The following is a 20,390-nucleotide window of genomic DNA, read 5'->3' as shown; positions in this document are numbered from 1 at the left end:
ATGCAATTTATATGGAATTTTGATTATTGTCACTAGACGGCGCTGTTCCATACATATTGCAGTTAACGTCATAGCTATCTATTATATAATAAGTAAAAAATCTCGCATTAGGCACACAGCATACCTTATAGTTCTTTATATTATGCTTTGACATGATACAATATAGTTCATCCTTAATCGCTTATTCCCAACATGCTGCAACCAAATAATGCTCTATTACAAAACGGAGAGGAATAATATATTGCTTTAAGCGTGCACCTCTCCGGAGCAACGTTATCTCTTGTCAGGTACTAGGAAGCTAATCAGTGCCGCCTGACTCTTTACAAAATGCTTATTTACAAAATTTTTATAGCAAAGTTTATCTAACAGCTAGCTTCATAATAATAATATTTATTTATATACATTACATAATATTTACTATAATTTTTTTTACATTTTTTCAATATTCCTAATATTGAATTATATTAAACCTATTATTGCATTGCACTTCCGGCCATTCGTTTTTATTACAACTAACTTATCATATAATTATGTTAGGGATATATTATTTATAATACTAAGTATCCATTATATAAAATTTTATAAATTATAACTAATGAACTATTCTATGATTGGTATTATTGCACACTGATCGTTTTATTGCACAACATTACTGGTTATTGCTTTCACTTATCACTTTTATTTTTCTCTTACTGTCACTCAACATTTTAACAGAGTTCTTTTCATCACTTTGCTGTTTTTGACAGTTACCGAAGTAAACTGAGTGAGTTTCTATACTTTCAGCACCAGACTCACTTCTAGCCTCGTCCTCGGTACCGTCGCTTTCACTACAACTGGCTATTTTCGCAATCACAAGTTTTCTAGGCACTTGTTTCGAACTTGTGGAATCGCTACTGAGATAGCCCGAATCATCGATGTTCGAACCTTTTTTGCGGCGAAATTTCGTTCTGTATTCGCTTTTCTGTCCTCGTATGAAAGTGTTAGTATTAACTCCACTATTACGACAACTGGACGTTCTTATGGTGCCCCTTCCCTTATCTACTTTAGTCTCGTTTTTGGTATTTTTAATAAGGTTAATATCTTCATATTCAGCATACTGTACCTGGTCTAGTCCTCTATTTGGACTGCAGGAAGGCACAGAAGCTGTGCTATTACGAGATAAATTCCCGCAATTATCAGACTCTGTTGTATTTGTTATAAATTTTCTTGGACTGAGACTTCTACAGTGTACACTATTAAGTTGTACTCCTATATTGTCACATTGAACACGCCTTGGCGGGCCTGTTGGTTTTTCGTAAATAGGACTGTCTTCCGTTGGTGGTAAAGGTGGTAATATATCAGGTCGAGCTAAACTTTTAAGTTGTTTAATAGTAGGTGGAGTGCACTGACGTTGCCTCTTTGAATGTCTCAATTCTAGAGTTAGCAGTCGACCTTCCTCGGATGTATTATCCCAATTGTCATCTGTTGTTTCTTCTAGAGACTTCGACCCGCTATATATTTCAGATGATAGTTTGGTGCGGCTTTGATATTCATTATCATTTCTCAAACTATTAAATTTATTTATTGATTCAATTTTGCTGTTGCCCTTGGTAAAAGTACCGCTACTTCTAAGTTGTATGCGTTGACTTTTGTCTTCAGTGTTATCAATATTTTGCAAAAGATCCCTTCGGCTGAATTGAATATTTTCTATTATTTCTTTATGTTTAGGATGTTTGCGATCCAAAGTGTCCGGCTCGAATCCATCAGATTCATGAATTCGAATATAGTTTTCTGGTGGATCTTTTACTTCTATAGTTAAACATCCTGGTTTCTCCTCTGTATTATCTAATGCCATTAATTTCCTACTTCCCATAGAACATTCAGAACTACTTGGTGATGTAGGTGTACTATCGAAATTGTAGCTATTGTTTACGTATACTTCAGTTACTAAACTATAACTGTTATTCTGCTTTTGAGTTAAATCAGCAGTAGAAATATTCTGTAAAATTGTTTTATTTATACCTATAGTTTCATAATGATCATCATCTATACATATATCGCCTTCGGGAGATGGAGTGAGGCTATTGCCGCTCGAGTTAGTTTTATAAATAGCGTTTCTCATGGTAAGTTCTTCTTCTAACGGTAAAGCATTGCTTAAGCTTGGACTTGCTTGGGATGATGGGAGATCGGGATATTCGATTGGCGTTGTTTTACGTTTTTGGTTTGAATTTCTTTCTAGACTATCTGTTTCGTACTCATTACCCGACGGACTATCTGAAATATTTCTAGAATAAACATCTTCTGCTTTTTCCTCTATCTTTTGGATTAATTTTTCATCGTCTGAACTACTTAAATTATATGGCGATCGTGAAAAATTATCAAGAGCTATCGCTTCATTTACCATATCGGGTAATGCATTTTTGTTTTTCATTGTGTTTCTGTTTCGTCTGCTACTTTCACATTTCTGTGAGATTATTTCACAAGTACTATTACTGGCCTCAAGACTATTAAAATTTGGTAAAGGAATGTTGTAATTTCTTATAGATGGTTCTGATCCAACAGATCTAGACGTAGGTCTCCGTTGCGGTATTACATCGTCTGTTAAATTCATACTGAAAGATGCACAAAAACTGTTGTGCTTCTGTAACTTACAAGAGCTGTCGGTGTGTGTTTGCGAGAAATGAGAATTTATAAAATTTTGGTGGTTTGGGTCAGATGAATGATCATTGTAGAACACATCTTGTTTTATATTGGGTATATTTTCCAACCATTTTTGAATGCTATGTTGTTTGTCACCTTTATCGACAAGACAGTTTGAGCAATTCGTGGAATTGTATTTAATTACGTTCTTTTTGTCGCTGTTACGGTTATTTAATTTACAGCCAGGGCAACCTAAGCAGTTAGATCTTTTTCTGCTGTTACCTCTTTTTAGACTAACTATACTACCACTGCGCTGACTACCTAGGCCATTGTAGAAATTGATACTATTGCCATTGGAAGGATATGTCTCTTCTTCAGGTATTTCATTTAAAACTGGATTGAAGCGCTTTGCTGCCATTTTTTGCTTTGCTATTGCAATCACTTCTCTAATTTTTGAAAGAAATTCAATCGCGGCAGCTGGAGGGTCCTGAAATAGTTAACAACAAATTATATTTTTATTACTTTATTTAATAGTATATATTTTTTGTAATGAAATTAAGTTATTTTCTCTTTAAATATAATTGTAAGATTATTTCTTTAACTTTTGGTTAATACTTACTTGCAATAAATGTGGTTCAAAATAAGCCGGATTGAAATAGAGTTTTCGTCGTGTTGTTCCCACTGGTCTAGCGATCTCACGGTCATCTATTGTCTCTACTATAGAAACGTGCTCATCTGGTAGACGTTCGATGCTTGGTTCATCTCGATGACTTATTTCGTAGCCATCACCTTGTTGCCTTATTTCTTTCGAATTTCTATGTATCACTGCAGATATTGTTTGATTCTGAAATTGGAATATTGTCACTTAATTCTGATTCTAGGTGTGACAAAAATAGAAAATCAAATTGAAATACTTACGTTAAATGCATTTTCTTCGCTGTGTAAACTACTATCTGCAAAATCTTCGGAATCAGATAGATCACCAGAAAAACCTTTATTATCATGAAACTGTCGAGTGCCAAGTACTGCAGTAAGCAATGGGTTTTTCTTGATGACACCTTCATCTTGGCCCATAGAATTTTGCAATGTTTGAACGCGTTCATTATTTATTCGTATTATATCATGGTCTGTTATAGATAATCCCTCTTTCTTTAATCCCTTAAGCTTTTTTAAATTGCCCTCCTCAGCGGATGCTTTTCGGCGTTTCTTTATATGCAAGTAGAGAAAAACAGAGGCAACGTATATAAGACCGAGAAGTAAAGAACTAATACCAATTACAATATATTCTGTAACCGATAGACCTGATGAACCAGATGCTTCTGATGTCTGCGCATTTGGAGCGAACTGTACTTCGGTTATATCTGAAAATAATTTAAATTTAATAATATATTTGTCCAAGATCAATTTAAGTGCTACCTCGCATATCTAAGTGATATTTTATTTAATACAGATTATAATAAACCGCCTTACTGTTGCTATGTCTTGGTGGTGTTCCTTGTACACGAAAAGCGACACATGGTGTAAACACACCCCGTAGGTCCAAGGGTGATATTGGCGTGGCTGATATATCTCGACATAACAAACGGACCACCATAACGCGGCCAGACATTCGCGTTCGCATTTCATCTTCACCACTCCACTAGAAGTAAATTTGTAACAATTACTTATATTATTTAGAGATCCACTGCGATCCACTACATTTAACAAGTTCATTTAGTAATCTCTGCTCTTGATTTGATATTAATTGATTAACTTTGTGCTTACAAAACATTTCCTAACTTTCAGAAAATATAATATATTGTAAGATATTATGAGAAAACTGCAAAAGTTTAAAAAAAGCAGTTATTTAAATCTGCTAGTTTGTAATAAGGCGTGGTAATACACCACGCCGTAAAGTAAAATAACAACTTATTAGCTGTCTGAGGAAAAGATCTGGAGCTTATTCCTGGTGGTGGTGGATTGTGCTTATCTATGCAAGCTAATATAAATCTATCTTACTATTCATGATAATGTTAATAAATATAATTTACATCAAAAAATTACGTGTCAAAATAGATATCATTCTTTACCTGTAGAAAAGTTCTTCCTTCATCTCGAAATAAACTAAATGGCACATCAGCGTCGAGTGTGTTGCGTAGATCCAAGAAGCCTTTACGAGTTAAAAATTGAGCCCCGGAAACCGCACATACTGGTGTCTTGACATCTATAAAGGTCATAACAATCATATGCAAACTTCATGATGATTTGTTACGTAGTTAGGACTTGAAAACGTAACAAACAAAGAAATTCACTTATGCAATATAAGGTCTTACAGGTAGTTTTGAATCGTAAATTTTATCGGATTCAATTAAATATAAAGCTATCAACGCCACGTAATCTTTACTGAGAAGAATATTCGAGAAACTCAATGATTAAAAGTATAACAAACTTACTGTGAAAGGTAATTTCTCGTGATGGATGTATGATTTGACCCTTAAGCGGTAAATAGACAAATGGAATCCTTTGCTTGCCGCTTCCAGTTCCAAAGGTCGCCAAAGAACATTCTGAAAAAAAATGAATATATATACTTTGGTAGTCACATCTTATTTTTCTTAAATCTGTAAGATAAACCAATCCATTATGTTTTCCAGACTTCTGAAAAGGGCTTTAAATTGTTTTTGGTTTATTTTAAATATAATATAATGCTATACAAAATTAGAACATTATATAGGCAAGATTTCTTGGTTACAACTTTATATATATTTCTTGAAATAAGAATTTATTTGCTGTATCATTAGAATATAATTTAGGATTTTATGAAAAATATAGTACGTAATAAATAACTATACAATAAAACGATTTAAAACAGACGAAGGCATAAAAGCGCGAGTTGGCTTCGAGTCTGTGGGTTTTCAATAGATATTGATGATCAAAATTTTATATACATACTCTTATATATAACAGCAATAGCAACAGTAAGACGGTTTATTATAATCTGTATTAATTAAAGTAAAAATAAGTCAAAATTAAAATTAATATTCAAATAATCGACCATAACACAAATGCATATGAATAGACCCCGAAGTTATACTTGAATGGTATGATGGAACTTTTATTCTGGATTGAATTGGGTAATTGGGACTCGCCGCCCCCTAGAACATCCAGTGCACCGGAATACTCACTAAAAAACAGCGGTATCCCGTCTCTTGGGTTTCGCATGCAAATACTACCGTGACGCTCCGAATCCAAAGTCATAATACGACCAATATATTCTCAATACGGATCTCTAAAAATTCCGTAAATAAATCGTTGCGTATCCGCTACAAGAGATTATTGATTCGCTCGAATCGAGTTTTGGCGCTAATTTATCGGGGCTTATTAAAGAAATATTTTAATCGTAATATTGCCACAGAGAGGTAATCCTGTATTCCTAATACCCTAGATCTTAAAATATTGTCAGCAAAAAGTATTAAGGAAAGTTGCAAAGCGGATTACCAGACGATATGTGTAATAACATAGTTTAAAACAGTATTCAAGTAACAGTTTCAATTTTATTAGACAACTAACCTACAGAGTTTTGTCAGGAATATACTCAATTATCTAATAAACATAGTAATTGTCTATGGAACTTTCTTAGAATGTATAATGTGAGAGAGTATGGAGTAGAGTCATTTGCCCTCCCGGCAAATATAAAAAATGTAATAAGAATAAGATCTATTTTTAACATTACCTACGCCAGAAGGCTATTAGTGTTATATTAAATATATGTATAGAGTTTTAATATATAACCAAGACTAGAGGCTTAATGATAATATTACATTTTAATGAAAACTACTTAAAAGTTAGAAATAGCTCATAAATTCTGACTTAAAAATAAATTGAAACTTATTTTTCCACTAACGATATATTAATTTTCTAGTCAAAGGTGGGATTAGTTTGTTATTTATGTATATAATAGTAATTTAGCGCTCGTTTAAATGGTTGATAATTCGCAAGTCACATCAATAAATGGTGCCATTAGTTTATTATTCAAGTTTTTAATATGATGCTTGAATATGGTCACCAGTAGAGGACACTAGTATGGGTTATAGATAATTAAAGGTAAAAGGAAGATGGCGATTACAGTTATTAGTTAAGTAAGTTAAATAGTAGGTTAACAGCAACTTAAAGATAAATTTAATAATATTTAATTAGTCTTGTGCTTTAAACTAAGACGATGAACTTAAAATGGGATTTATTTATTGATCGAAGACCCATGAAGCCCACTGTTGTCGAAAAGAACAATGAAACTACAAATAGATGTTATAATAATATAATATCCTGAGACATTTTTCACACACCATCTGATCCCAAATTAAGCTTGCACAAAGCTTGTGCTATGGAAACCAGACAATTGATATACTACATATACTTCTTTTCTTTTTATAAATACATACTTGTATAGATAATTACACCCAGACTCAGGACAAACAGACATGTTCATGCACACAAATGTCTGTCCTGGATGGGAATCGAACCCACAACCTTCGGCGTGAAAAGGCAAGTACCTACCAACCACGCCAACCGGCTCGTCAATGTTAACTTCGGCTATCTTGAAAAAAACAATTAAAATTAAATTTTACAGTTTATTTTAGTCTACATTATGATTTAGATTTAAAGGGACATCTATTAAAAATCTTTTGAATCATGAAATCAAACATGGGCTTTATTTTGCTGCTAATATACAACTCCTATGTGACTATTATTATAACACTAAGCCTTTAGTTTGAAGTATTTATGCATAAATATTCTTGAAACATATTTATATTAATATGACATTCAACACTGGTGCAAAATAGATACATCATAAATAACAAGAGAATAGCATAGACAATTTCTACCTTTATTACCTAATTAAGCATATTATTAGCCTAAATTAATTAAAAAAATACATTAAAAATAAAAGTAAAGTAAAGCAACAATAAACAACAACTTATTACTTTGTGAGCTGGTCATCATGATTTCGTAAGTTTTCATACCTTAACATATTACTGATACACTTTACACTTGTCATTCTATTGATCTTTTTCATACTTACTAATGAAAGCGCGGTGACTTTGCAAATGAAACAACTTTTAAACTAAAACTATACAAGCATGTAAGCATGTTATGATGAACTCAATGATTCTAAACTTAAATACATAGAAATGACGTATGACTTGCCGAATTATACATTTTATACTAGCGGTTCATCCCGACTTCAACTGGATTGAAAATTTTTGACCTTGGATTACATTAATTTTCGTCAAGATCTATAATTTTTTTGAAAAGAAATTTTTAAATTTATTTGGGTTTATGTAATGACTAACAAACATACAAAAATTAAATCTCATCTCTTTGTAATATTAGTATAGATGACGTTATTCTGAAAATATTACCATAAATTTCTATGAGTTAATGTTATTTATAAAACTGACATTTTAATAAACATATCTTTCTCTTTTTTATTTTATTGGCTTTTTTTATTGTTGTGCCTGCTTGTTTCTATTTTCATGTAGCAACACAATCAAAATATTTATTTTTAGAATAGCATAAATGTTTGTTGAATATTAAAAAGCAACGAATTATTCTTTTATTTTCCTTATTTAAATATATCGTCTCAAATCGCAACCATCCGCATTAAGCCCCTATTATAATATTAAAATTTATGAATAGAAATTAAAAATAAAAACTAGGCTCTGATGTCAAGTGCAGACATTATTAAGCCTATCGATCGTCATGAGATGTTTAATTGCATGCCATAGTTGATGAATGTGCATACTTTACAAACTTATATATGAAACATTTAGTGTCCTAGTGTTAATTTTTTTATATTCCAATGAAATTCCTACTTCGAAAGTTTATTAATAAATTTTTAAGTAGAGTCATAAATGCCGGAATTATATTAGTAAAATGAAATACAAGTTTAAAAGTCTTAATTATCTAATATTTTCTGCTAATTGAATATATATTAAAGAAAGATACCTCTAGAAGCCATGTTTAATAATCTGTATACTGTCAAATATATATACTATATATACATAAATTACAAATACAATATATTAATTTACAAATTTAGTAATTTACAAAATATTGTCAATATTACAATGATAATTCTAATTGTGTATCTGATTACAATATTACTTTTCTTTTATATAACAGAAATCATGATCATTACATAGGATTTGATTTAAATTTAGATTATTAATTTTTATTATTTTAGTTAAATTTTAAAATAGTCCCTCCCGATTCCGACGCAAAGCTGCCCATAATGCAGGCCGCATTTCCGCGTTGTATGGCAATGGACAACCTTTATTGAATATATATTAAGTGTTTGTGTGTGTGTGTGTGCAGTTTTACTATTATCATTCGATTGATTTAGAAATTGATTAGTACTATTTATAGTAAAACTTGTAATACGACTTTTTAATTTAAGCAAATTTTATAATCTATTTTAGTATATTAAATTACACATTAGTCTTGAAACGTTTACATCTAATTTTGTTTTCATATATTTCATGATTTCTATTTAAAGCGTTTCGAATGTGATTAAGTTCTTATCTGGTCTTTCATTTATGGAGTTGTTGTGTTTATTATGTTTTCTGTAGCACGGCTACGAAGGAATATACCATTATATAAAACAGTGATGTATCTATATGCTATGTATATATATGATCCACTTTTATTTTTCTATATAAAATTTATTACTCTATATAAAGCTGGTCTCTGGGCTAGCAATAGTGAAGCAGTGAAATTTATAGATTATAGAAAGCGGGTAAAATCATCTGGTATACCAAATGTTTATTAAATATGTACCTGGCAAATCATCAACGCATAGCTCTCGATCTTCTCGAAAGAGCGGCGCGCGCTGTGGACACGCGCACGCGCAGCCGACGGCAGTCGCATCGCGTACCACCGCTGCGCCCGCGCCGTGTTCCGCGCACTGCGCCGCACCACATTCACTACCTTAAAACGTTAGGTATAATTAGATTATTTGAATGCATAATTAACCAATTCACAGGAAAGTCAGATGAAAATTTTTAATTCTTTGAATTAAACAATAGATTATATAACGCTTATGTAGTTTTATAAATATGTAAAAAGTTGGTATTATGATTAACATATTCTACGGCTTAAATTGGGTGAATCTTATTTTATAGGTATTTACTTGTATCTTACAAAACGTTGGCTTTAAATTTTGTACAACAATTTAGTGTATGTTCGAATACCATCCAATGCAGTATTTTAACAATAATATATCATTTATTAAGTTTATATTAAATACAATAATCATAGGTGCCTGTCCCGATGTCCGTACGGGTAGAATTCATACAAAATTTCTCCTCCCATTAGCCCACGTTCACTGAACACATTTAAAGATCGATTTTTAGTAAATGCTTACGTTATAAAATAAGCCCATGTTTCAAATTCCAGTTCTCTAGTCTCAGTTCAAACGTTTTTAAGTAGGTGTAGATGATTATCATTTAAAACATTATATTAATTTAGTTCGTGATTCCAAGATATTTTTATAAAATACCAGATTACTACACACACTACAGATACTTATATAAAATACAGACCTATAAGTACTTTTACGACTTAATGTTTAAATAATAAAATAAAAATAATATAATATCAATGGACGAGACACATGGCCGAGGTGGTCCGGGGGTTAGAACAAGTGAATCTAAGTCAAAGCTTGTGAGTTTAAAAGGGGCAAGGACCACTGAATTTTCATGTACTTAATTTGAGTTTATAACTCATTTCGTGCTCGGTGGAGAAGGAAAAGATCGCGAGAAAACCTGCATGTGACATATAAAAATATGCCACATTTTTATCCACTAACCCTCGTTGGAGCGACGTGCTGGAATAAGCTCTACAACCTTTTCGACAAAATAAGAGGCCTTAGGCCAACTGTGGGACATTAATAGACTGTTACTACAAGAAAAGTCGTCATACAATTAAAAAAATATATAATAGATTATAAAAAGGATTACCTTAATAATCAGTATTCATTAAATGATATTCTAAATTTAAATGTACATTATTTATGAATATATTTTATAATCCTCATAAAAGCTACCGAGATTCTTCCGTTTATTCTCGTTAGAATCTATGAACATTCCGAGCCGGTGGTAGCTTTACGCTTAATTAAACTTGTAAAATGACGATTTGAAAGTGCTTGTAAGAGCCACCGTCTAGGACTAAACGTAGACAATAAATCAAATAAATACATGTAATAATTTCCTCCCTATGATGTTCAAAGTATTCGATTCTATATTTATTTTTTTACAGGAAACATAAATTTAATTGTAAAAATAAAAAGTTATTACTGAGACATTTCTTACCGATAGATTAACGTTATATTGTAAAGATTGTTTTTTTTTTATTAAATGAATAAAGAAATTGATTCAAACACGAATAAAGCAAACGTTTACACAAGCATTTTTATTTATTTAAAATAGTTGCACGTTGACATTTGAGCCAATTGATGGTAAGTGTTCACCAACGCCCATAGGCATCGGTACTGCAAGCTTAGATCAGGAATGCACCACCAACCTTGGGACCTAAGATTTTATATCCGTTGTGCCTATAGTTACACTGGTTCCTTCCTTTGCTTTTTGGCGATGGAATACATACATGATGAGTGCCCTAGCCCTACCAAAAAGTAATATAAAGTGTTGTTGTTAAGTTATTTCAATCTTGATTTCTGCAGCTTTATATATCTTGACCAACGATGTCATTTTTGTTAAATTATTAATATAATAAAAGCACAAAAAATGCTGTGTATGTGAAAATGATATGGTATAATAATATTACCGATAAGTGTGAAGACGTCGCCGGTATCCCGTCTCGCTAGATCGCCGAGGCTAGCGGCGGCCGTGGTTGTCACCAACAACAGCAGAGCCGCCATGCTAGCCGCCGCCGCCGTTGTCGTATCCGCTTCTGTGCCGCATTCTCACCACCTACTAAAGCAAACAACACATTATTGAATTAATTCAGTAAATAATCACTGTTAATTCTATGTTTATTTCGATACAACTTTAAATGTTTGATTATTACATTATTTATGTTTTTAAGGCTTAATATTTAATATACATATATATAATGTTTAATATTTAATATATTTAATATACATATATGTTTATGAAATATATAAATAAAATACAACTATACTAATATTATAAACGCGAAAGTAACTCTGTCTGCCTGTTACGCTTTCACTGAAATTACCAACCAACACAAATTTAAACAAAAGCAATTCAGCTTAACCGCTGATTTTGATTAAATTTGGTACGCAGGAAGCTCGAACCCAAGAACTTCATTTACCTAACACCTGACCCCTAACACGTGACACCCTCTCACACGAAAATGCTTAATAGAATTAAACGTGGACTATATAAATAAATATGAATCCGCATTCATTAAATTTATTTATTTTACAGGAAAGGCCAATTGAGCTTAAATATAAGAATATGTTAATTAATAAATTATCATTGAATTTGTAAAATAATCTTTAGTGTAAAAAGCAAAAAGAAAGTGACCCGCTGCTGTGCTCTATTAAGGCCGTTTGAAGGTTGTTCCAGCAAGCTGCTTCAGTGCAGCTTGATCAAACCGCATTGTAGCAAGCAGGCCCGTTTTTGGACCAGTGGTCACTGATTAAGATACACATGTTCTATCCACTGAGTCATTTTTGTTCATGAGGGCAAACGAGCAAGAGGCTTCATTTCCTGATGGAAAATGATAACCAACGCCCATGGACATCTGCAACACCCCAGCGCTTGCAGGTGCATTACCTGCCTTTAAGGACTCATTCCTTACGCTCTTTTCTTAAAGGTCGCTATGTCATGTTGGCTCTAAGTGTAAAAAGTTTTTTTTTAGATTAAATTTTGATCAGATAAATTTCTTAAACACACTGTATAAAAATTATAAGAAATTACTATCATTCAAGTCTGCATAGTAAATGATACAATTGCACTACTTTGACATCTGAATGCAAGAAATAAGCGAAAATAACTTCAGACGACTTCGATAAAACTATTATAGTGCGGTGAAAGCTCGCACGACGTTACAAAAATTCATTGTCTATGTTCGATTTCACTTTGTTCACATTATTACAACGAGATAACCTTAGAAAATTGATGGGAAATGCGGCCTAACTCGATGTTTTTCTCGAACACTGTTAAATAGACAACCTATATACATCGGGTTATCGTATTATTTGTATGTTAATTTTCATATACGTTGTAAATATGAAACACTTGAACACTGTTTTTGTTTGCTCTGCATTTGTTGTGAAGTATAAGTTAGTCAAGTACCAACAAATGTCATATAAAATATCATCAAAATCGCTTCAGCAGTTTTCGCTTCAGAAGTTATGTATATACAGTTACTTTCTACTTTGAAGTTGAAGCTTGTGTCTGATATATGTATTTGACAAGAGGGAACAAACCTATACTGCAAGCATTCTATAATGTCAATAGATTGTAAATTTTTATTTTATTTTAAATGAAAAATAATATATTACTATATATACGTTCTACATCTTATGAACATTATGACTCATCATATTTTTGCAATATTACTCAATTCATTGGGTTTTTAATGTCATGAATTTCTTGACGATTACATTTTATGAACGCACTTCCAATGATATCGCTAATTGCACGTGCATCAAATATTGTCCTACCTAGTTACGTGTGTTCAGCCAGCCGAGCGATGAGTACGTGAGGTACCGAAGTCGGCAAGTACGGCACGCGTGCGTTCCGTCAACTTGTTTACTTAACGTAAATCTGTTTCCATGTTCGACAAGCTTTTGGTAGTGTTTACTCGAACGAGCAAACATCGCGCACTAAAATCGGGAACGGGGTTTAAAATATTATTGAAGTGACAATGTTTCACGGTGTAATGACACTAACAAACTCACTCAGCGGTGGCCGGACCCCCCAGGTCTTACTAACGATTCACGACTGTCCATCATTTATCAATATCAGCTCATCAGTCTCGAAATAAAAGCGACGTGTTTTGATATATTGTGATGTATTAAATGTTTACGTTTTGCGTTACATATAACTCAATTTCAACTCGAAAATATCTTCATAGGTCTCGCAAAAGTCAGCTATGTTTGTACCACATTTAGAGGAAATGATCCATTGTTTTGAGGTAATATTTTAGTGTAGCAACTAAGACCACACGGGCTCCATTTTAGTTTTACTACTTGTCATTGAGTTTTCGTATTGAATTTTCAGCGAAGCAGAGGCGGTTTGTGGCGTAAAATACGCAGTTAGAGGGCAAACGGTTGAAACGGTGCGAACCTTCAATGAGCTCAGCAGAACCTAAGGATTAATAGGAAGTTGTTATGGAAATAGAAAAGCATTGTGCCGTTGATTTATATACGAAGGGTTATGTCAATTGTAATGAAGAACTAGATTTTACACAGCCATTTATCAGTCGAAGGGCCATTCAAGTCTTTCGCGTTGGCAATTGTAAATTATATTTTAATTACGTTTTAATATACAAAACTCGTTAATGTAGTTTCATTTACAAAACAATAAATCAAACCGAAGCTTAACTGAAATTCCAACAAACTGACAGTTTTAATTTTAAAAGCAACATATTGCTTTTATTTTTCTACTTGAAGGCAGAGCTTTGTGCAAGCCCGCCTGGGTAGGTACCACCCACTCATCACTTAATCTACCACCAAACAGCAATAGTATTGTTGTTTGTAGATTTATTGGTGACCACTTACCATCAGATGGCTCATTTGCCTGTCCGCTGGTCTTTACTTTTTTTATTTTTACAAAAGTAATAGTGAAAAAAAAGTAACAGTGTGTATAATAAGTCCCAGTGAAGGAGGTTTGGAGTTTATTCCACCACGCTGCCTCAATGATAGATGGTGGATATTACAAATTAAAAATTACAGTAATGGCTTTACTTACAATCGTTGTTTAGCGGGTCTTTAGTTAAACACTGATTTCTTATGTCATTATTGATTTGACATTCGAAATAAGGCACATAATTGTTTACCTAATCTCACCCGAAATAGTAATACGTAAAGGCTTAAATTAACCAACCGCGGTTAATTATAAATATATAATATATTTTACACTTTTAAACTCTTCACTATATGGAAATAGAATGTCATAACGAGCCCATAAATTAAATTTCATTAGTCTTTTGTAATTACATCCGACTACGAACATTGTATCTCACAGATTATATATATTTATTGAAAACACAGATATAGAGCGAAACTTAATTCCAGATCTTAGTCTACCATTAAGTACAGAAACTCCCGGAAAACACCTCGTCAGCCCCATCGATGTCAATGATAATAACTGATGTATCGCTACCGTTTGAATAGTTACTCATACGGTAAGTAAATGCTGTATATTTTCTTACAGACTTTGTTACTTTTTAAAGGGTATGTGATTTTTTTTTTTAAATAAAATAAAAATAAATAATATAAAAATAATAAAAATAAATAAATAATAGCATAAAAGAGTTATTAGTTACTGAACTTGGATTAATGATTGATGTGAAAGCTATGATAAAACTTATTTTTATAATTTCTTATATTGCGTATACTGAGTATAGTATGAAATATATTTTTATTTTGCTTAGAATAGAAAGGCACAGGAACAAATGTTTCACCTGATGAAAAAAAAAAACTGTGTTTAATGACGATGTTTGTCATTAAAAGAAATAGTGCTTTTGCGAAATGTAGGTTGATTATATATGGATATTTTCGCAAATGCTATTTATACCAATATATTGGCACGGCTAAAAATGTAAATCGAAAGAACACCTCTAAAGTTATGTCTATGGTGACTGTAATTACCTACTTCGATATAAACTTGGACATCAGTAGTCGAATGCTTCTTTACTTATTAATGTAAATCGAGGAAGATGATGTTACTATAGATATTCATTTCAATTTCCAAATATAATTTTTTTACTTTCCCTGTCCCTTAGCATTTTACATTTTACCATGCGTTTCCTGATTCTGGTTAGGATTAATTGTCTTTGATATTTAATATCAATATCGCGAATGTAACAAAATATTATGCATTATTTTTAACTTAAATCATTTGAATGTGTCAACGAAATAAAGCTTTTATGTCATTGTATTATAGACTAATTTAGTGTACCTCATAAATAGAAAATCATTTAAAATTGTTGTTGCAGCGTGCTTCGAGCAACGGAATGACGCCGGTAAGACTGGTTAATTGTTAACTATTATTCATATCTAATGCGACTTCTTCGTATTTATGAAGATTAATGATTAGTAGGTTAAGGATTTCTAGTTCAGATGCTGTTCCGGACGCCTCAGGATAGATAATAATGTGTCATTTTGAAATAGTCGCGTATTCGTCACGTTTTCCAGCTGCAGTAATGCCGTTTATAATTGGTAGGGCTGTAATTGTAAACGTTTTATGTTGATCCGTTTGCTTTAAATGTAGACGTAAGAAGTTCGCTTTAAGTAAGTCGAGTACGATTTTGTTATAGATTCGATAAAGAAGTTTTCAAGCAAACAATTCTACGCGATGAAAGTAAACAGAAGTATCTGAATATTGTTTAATTGTTGTATATTAGAACTGTGAAGGCTCAGTGGACATAAAACATGGATCGCCGACAGCGGACGTCAGGACACCTCCATAAAACAGCTCCCTGCTGTTTGCTTCATGCTTCGCCAACCTATCCCGTCCCGCAGGCAAACGCCTGGAAGGCAGACTTCCCAATATAATTTTTAAAAAGATTAGGCACAATACCAAATTGCAGATATAAAAACTATACTTAAAGATTTAGTTAATTCATAAAATAGAAAATTATTGTTTAGTTAAATAATTTTTTTTTTTTTTTACGCTTGAAAAACGCATTACGCGTTTCCCCCACGGGAACAGTGGGGGGTATGTGGGGCTCGCCGATGTCCGAGGCGCCGAGTGCGCCCTGAACAACGGAATACCCACTAAAAAACCAGCGGTACCCTTTCTGTCATAACGAGGAGCGCCACGGGATCGCTTGCGCATGCTACCGCGACGCTCTGACGGGTGACTCATGCAGGCCTCCATTCTCTATAGGGATTACCAGGGTACTGAGAACCCCCTAGTTCCAGCGACGCCTATTGCGGCGGAGGGAGAAGGTGCGCATAGCGCCTCATTCTTCTCCCCAGTCTTCTTCGGCGGAGCAGGTTTGCAGCGGCGTCCTCTTCCCGCTCCCGCTCCGCGGCCTCCTTCTGCGACATTACATTTTCACAGAAGGAGACCATTTCCGACCAACACTCATCGCTTCCGAGCATCGCGTTGATGATGCTCGGCAAGGAGAGGTCTCCTCCGACAACTGCCGCCAGAGAAAGCCTCTGGGGCCACCACGCGGCACACTCCGTCAGGGTGTGTTGCGCCGTGTCGGTTGGCGCACCACACTCGTGGCAGGAAGGTGACATTTCCCGCCGTGCTATCTTGTGCAGGTACTTACCGAAGCAGCCGTGCCCGGTAAGTACCTGCGTTAACCTAAACGAGAGCGTGCCTCATTTTCTTTTGACCCAGCGATTTAAGTGGGGACGTACCGCCTCCACTGTCGCCAGGCCCGCTGTGGGGGACCTCAGATCTTCCTCCCATCGGGCTATCAGGGCTTGCTGGGCTAGAGCCCTGATCCGCCCGACTTCCGCCGACCCTGGACGGTCGTCGCGGTCTCTCGCCTCGGCCCGAAAGCGGTACACCTCTGCGAGCACCTCCACCTGGAGTTCACAGGGCGGATCGCCCGCGAGGAGCGTCGCCGCTGTCCAAGACACCGTACGATACCCTCTTATCGCTCTTACCGCTATGACCCTCTGCGGCCTACGCAGGAGGGCCTGGTTGTGAGCAGTGAGCGCATCGACCCATATCGGGGCACCGTACAGTGCCATCGACCTCACTACGCCAGCATAGAGGCGCCGACGTAGCGATCCCGGTCCTCCCATGTTGGGTAGGAGGCGACCCAAGGCGGTAGCTGTGTTTATGAGCTTCGGGCCGAGTTGCACGAAGTGCTGTCTGAAGCTCCAGTTTAGTTAAATACCTGCTAAAAATACTTTGAAATTTATAATTATTTGTGAGTAACGACCAGTTTATTTATCATACTTACTTTTACATCTATAATAAAAGTTAGCATGACTTATATTATAAATGCAAAAAAGTCAAGTTAATAATACGTTTATAAGTGTAATGTACTTGACAAAATTGGGATAATTACATATGAGTATTAAGTGAGATGTATAAAAACTGCAATGTGGTTAGACACTAACCAAATTGCTATATATAATAAGGATTTTTTAGTGTGTAAACTACACTAAAAAATTCCTTATTATTCATCTACTATTCTGCTATAACCAGTTTAAGCCAATATCATCCGGAATTGTGTTTAGGTAATGTGTAATAACGCCAAACAATCATTAACAAATTTGATATTCATACAATAATTGACATTGCAAAAGTGTCAACGTCAACCAATAACTTGAATTAATGGTGGTATAAAGATTAATTGATAATGTGTCCCTATTAAAACTTATAAAGGATTTCCCGTTAATTCATTAAAAACATTGTAGCTTATCGGCAACTTTGTCACTTCTATTTTATTTACTGAGGCACTGGTAATGATCTTCGTCTTACGAATCATGTATTTAGTGCAACTGCAATCTGTAGACAATAGAAGAAAATAGACATGGCATGGTCTAGTTGATATAAATAATGTCAAATGCATTATGGTTATTGCATTTCTTATTTATTTCGATTATCTGACTAAATATATACAGATCTAAATTAAAAATAGCTATGGGGCAATTAAAATAAGCCGAGATGGCCTAGTGGTATGAACGCGTGAATCTTAACCGATGATCGTGGGTTCAAAGGCAAGGAACACTGAATTTTCATGTTCTAAATTTGTTATTTAAATTCATCTCGTGCTTGACGGTAAAGGAAAACGTCGTGAGAAAAACTGCATGTGTCGAATTTAACTGAAATGATGCCACATGGGTATTCCGCTAACTTACTTATTAATATATTATCAAATTATATTTCGGTCAGTCTATGTCACTGTCGTTACATGTATGCGTGGTTAGGAATTCATTTTTTTTATATTATAAATAAGCAAACCGGCAAATGGGCCACCTGATGGTGAGAAATAACCACCTCCCATAGGCGCTGTAAGAAATATTAAACAAAACTTACAAAACCAATGCTCCACCAACCTTCGGAACTAAAATTTTAGTCCTTTGTGTCTACAGACAAGAGCTTGGATCGAGTTCCTGGTTAATACAATAAAAAAATACATTTTTCTGTCATTAAGTTTCCAATAGTTTTGAGTTAGCAAGGTTATACTCCCATTTATCGGAAAGCATTGGAAGTTGGTTGGTTGGTTAAATTTGATTACAAAATATTGTCGAGTTTTTCACTTATGACTTTTTGCCCGCGGCTTCGCGTGCTGAGGGCAGGTGTTAGATACCCACCTTTTCTGTACTGACAACGTGTATGCAAAGTCTAATGATGTTCGGTTGTCTAGTTAAGACGTGAAAGCATTAACAAACAAACAAACTCACTTTCGCATTTATAATATTAGTTAGGATACTTCTAGATCCAAACCAAATCATTAAAGCTTGAGTATTATAAATATATAATCTGTATATCGAAAATTAATTTATATTTATTTATATGTAATAATAGCTTAACAAACATTCATAGCTAATGACGGCTTAAGGCGTAACGCTTGATTTCGTTCGTTAGGTCGGCGAGATTGAGGTTAGTAAATATAAACAAGAAGAGTGGGCTTATGTACCTGTTACCATACTGCTTAAATATGAACCTTTCGTAGGCACTGGACTAATTTGTTCTCATTGTCCCATTTTCAGTTCAGTGCTTCAGGCTTAACAGAACTTGACCTAAGTTTGGTCCTCGATCGTGACGTATAATGAAATTTTGATTGATTTATTCGATGATATAATATTTTATTATAAAATTGAACAGAATAGCCCATTGGATGACACTTGAAGTTTTTAAAGCTTTATTGCAATTACTTGTTGCAAGTGAACTCAACATTGAAATATTTGTGGCGATTCTTAACACACTTTCTGCAGATAATTTAAAATATCGCTATCTCTTTCTCGTCCATGCACGAGAAAAGGATAGCATCTAATTTTTCGGCCCCAATATTCTTAAATATATATAATATTGGAGAAGGTTTGGAGCTCATTCCACCACGCATTGTCATATACTTAACTTTTTTGTAATATATTATATTTTAAAATTTTATATTAGGTGTTAATGTCTATATAATAATTTATTATATATGAAGACAATATTTTAATAATTATGGATTGAATGTAAATTTTAAAATATAATTGTAATGTATATTATTTTGGAAAGAGTAAACAAAAAACATATTAAAACTTAATAAGCGTGATACAAATTAAGCAAATTATCTTTGAGATATGCAGCTTAGTGATAATATTAATGAAATTATCTTACCAAATGAATTAGCATCATAGCGCGAATACTGATCATATGATATTTAATCTCAAGCCGTTAGATTAATGTTTCGTTTATGTTATTTGAATATAAATATGTATATTTACATTAATAAGATTTAATCAACACATTTAAAATTCAGACGATTCCTGTCAGTTAGAAAGCTTATCAGAAAAAAGAAACAAAAGATATCCTCAAAAGTGTTCTCATTCGGTGTTGCCCTCGCAAATAATTATTTTAATAATTAACAGTACAAACATGTACCATCATACATCGCGG

General features: G+C 33.7%; 1 protein-coding gene across 1 annotated transcript in view; it reads right to left on the bottom strand.

The window, feature by feature from the left end:
* Positions 1–486: 486 nt before the first annotated feature.
* LOC126775070 (uncharacterized) overlaps positions 487–20,390 on the bottom strand; it is a 45,148-nt gene continuing 25,244 nt past the window's right edge. Inside the window, exons 2-9 of the mRNA XM_050496803.1 lie at positions 11,437–11,585; positions 9,433–9,582; positions 5,052–5,162; positions 4,689–4,822; positions 4,090–4,258; positions 3,538–3,980; positions 3,239–3,463; positions 487–3,106 (exon numbers count right to left, since the gene is read on the bottom strand). Coding sequence (XP_050352760.1) covers positions 650–3,106; positions 3,239–3,463; positions 3,538–3,980; positions 4,090–4,258; positions 4,689–4,822; positions 5,052–5,162; positions 9,433–9,582; positions 11,437–11,530 — 3,783 coding nt within the window. The 5' untranslated portion in view covers positions 11,531–11,585 and the 3' untranslated portion in view covers positions 487–649. The remainder of the gene's footprint in view (positions 3,107–3,238; positions 3,464–3,537; positions 3,981–4,089; positions 4,259–4,688; positions 4,823–5,051; positions 5,163–9,432; positions 9,583–11,436; positions 11,586–20,390) is intronic.

This window comes from Nymphalis io, chromosome 17 (assembly GCF_905147045.1).
Source record: "Nymphalis io chromosome 17, ilAglIoxx1.1, whole genome shotgun sequence".
NCBI classification, from domain to species: domain Eukaryota; kingdom Metazoa; phylum Arthropoda; class Insecta; order Lepidoptera; family Nymphalidae; genus Nymphalis; species Nymphalis io.
The sequence above is the reverse complement of the archived record's forward strand: the minus strand, read 5'-3'. Positions and strand labels throughout refer to the sequence as shown.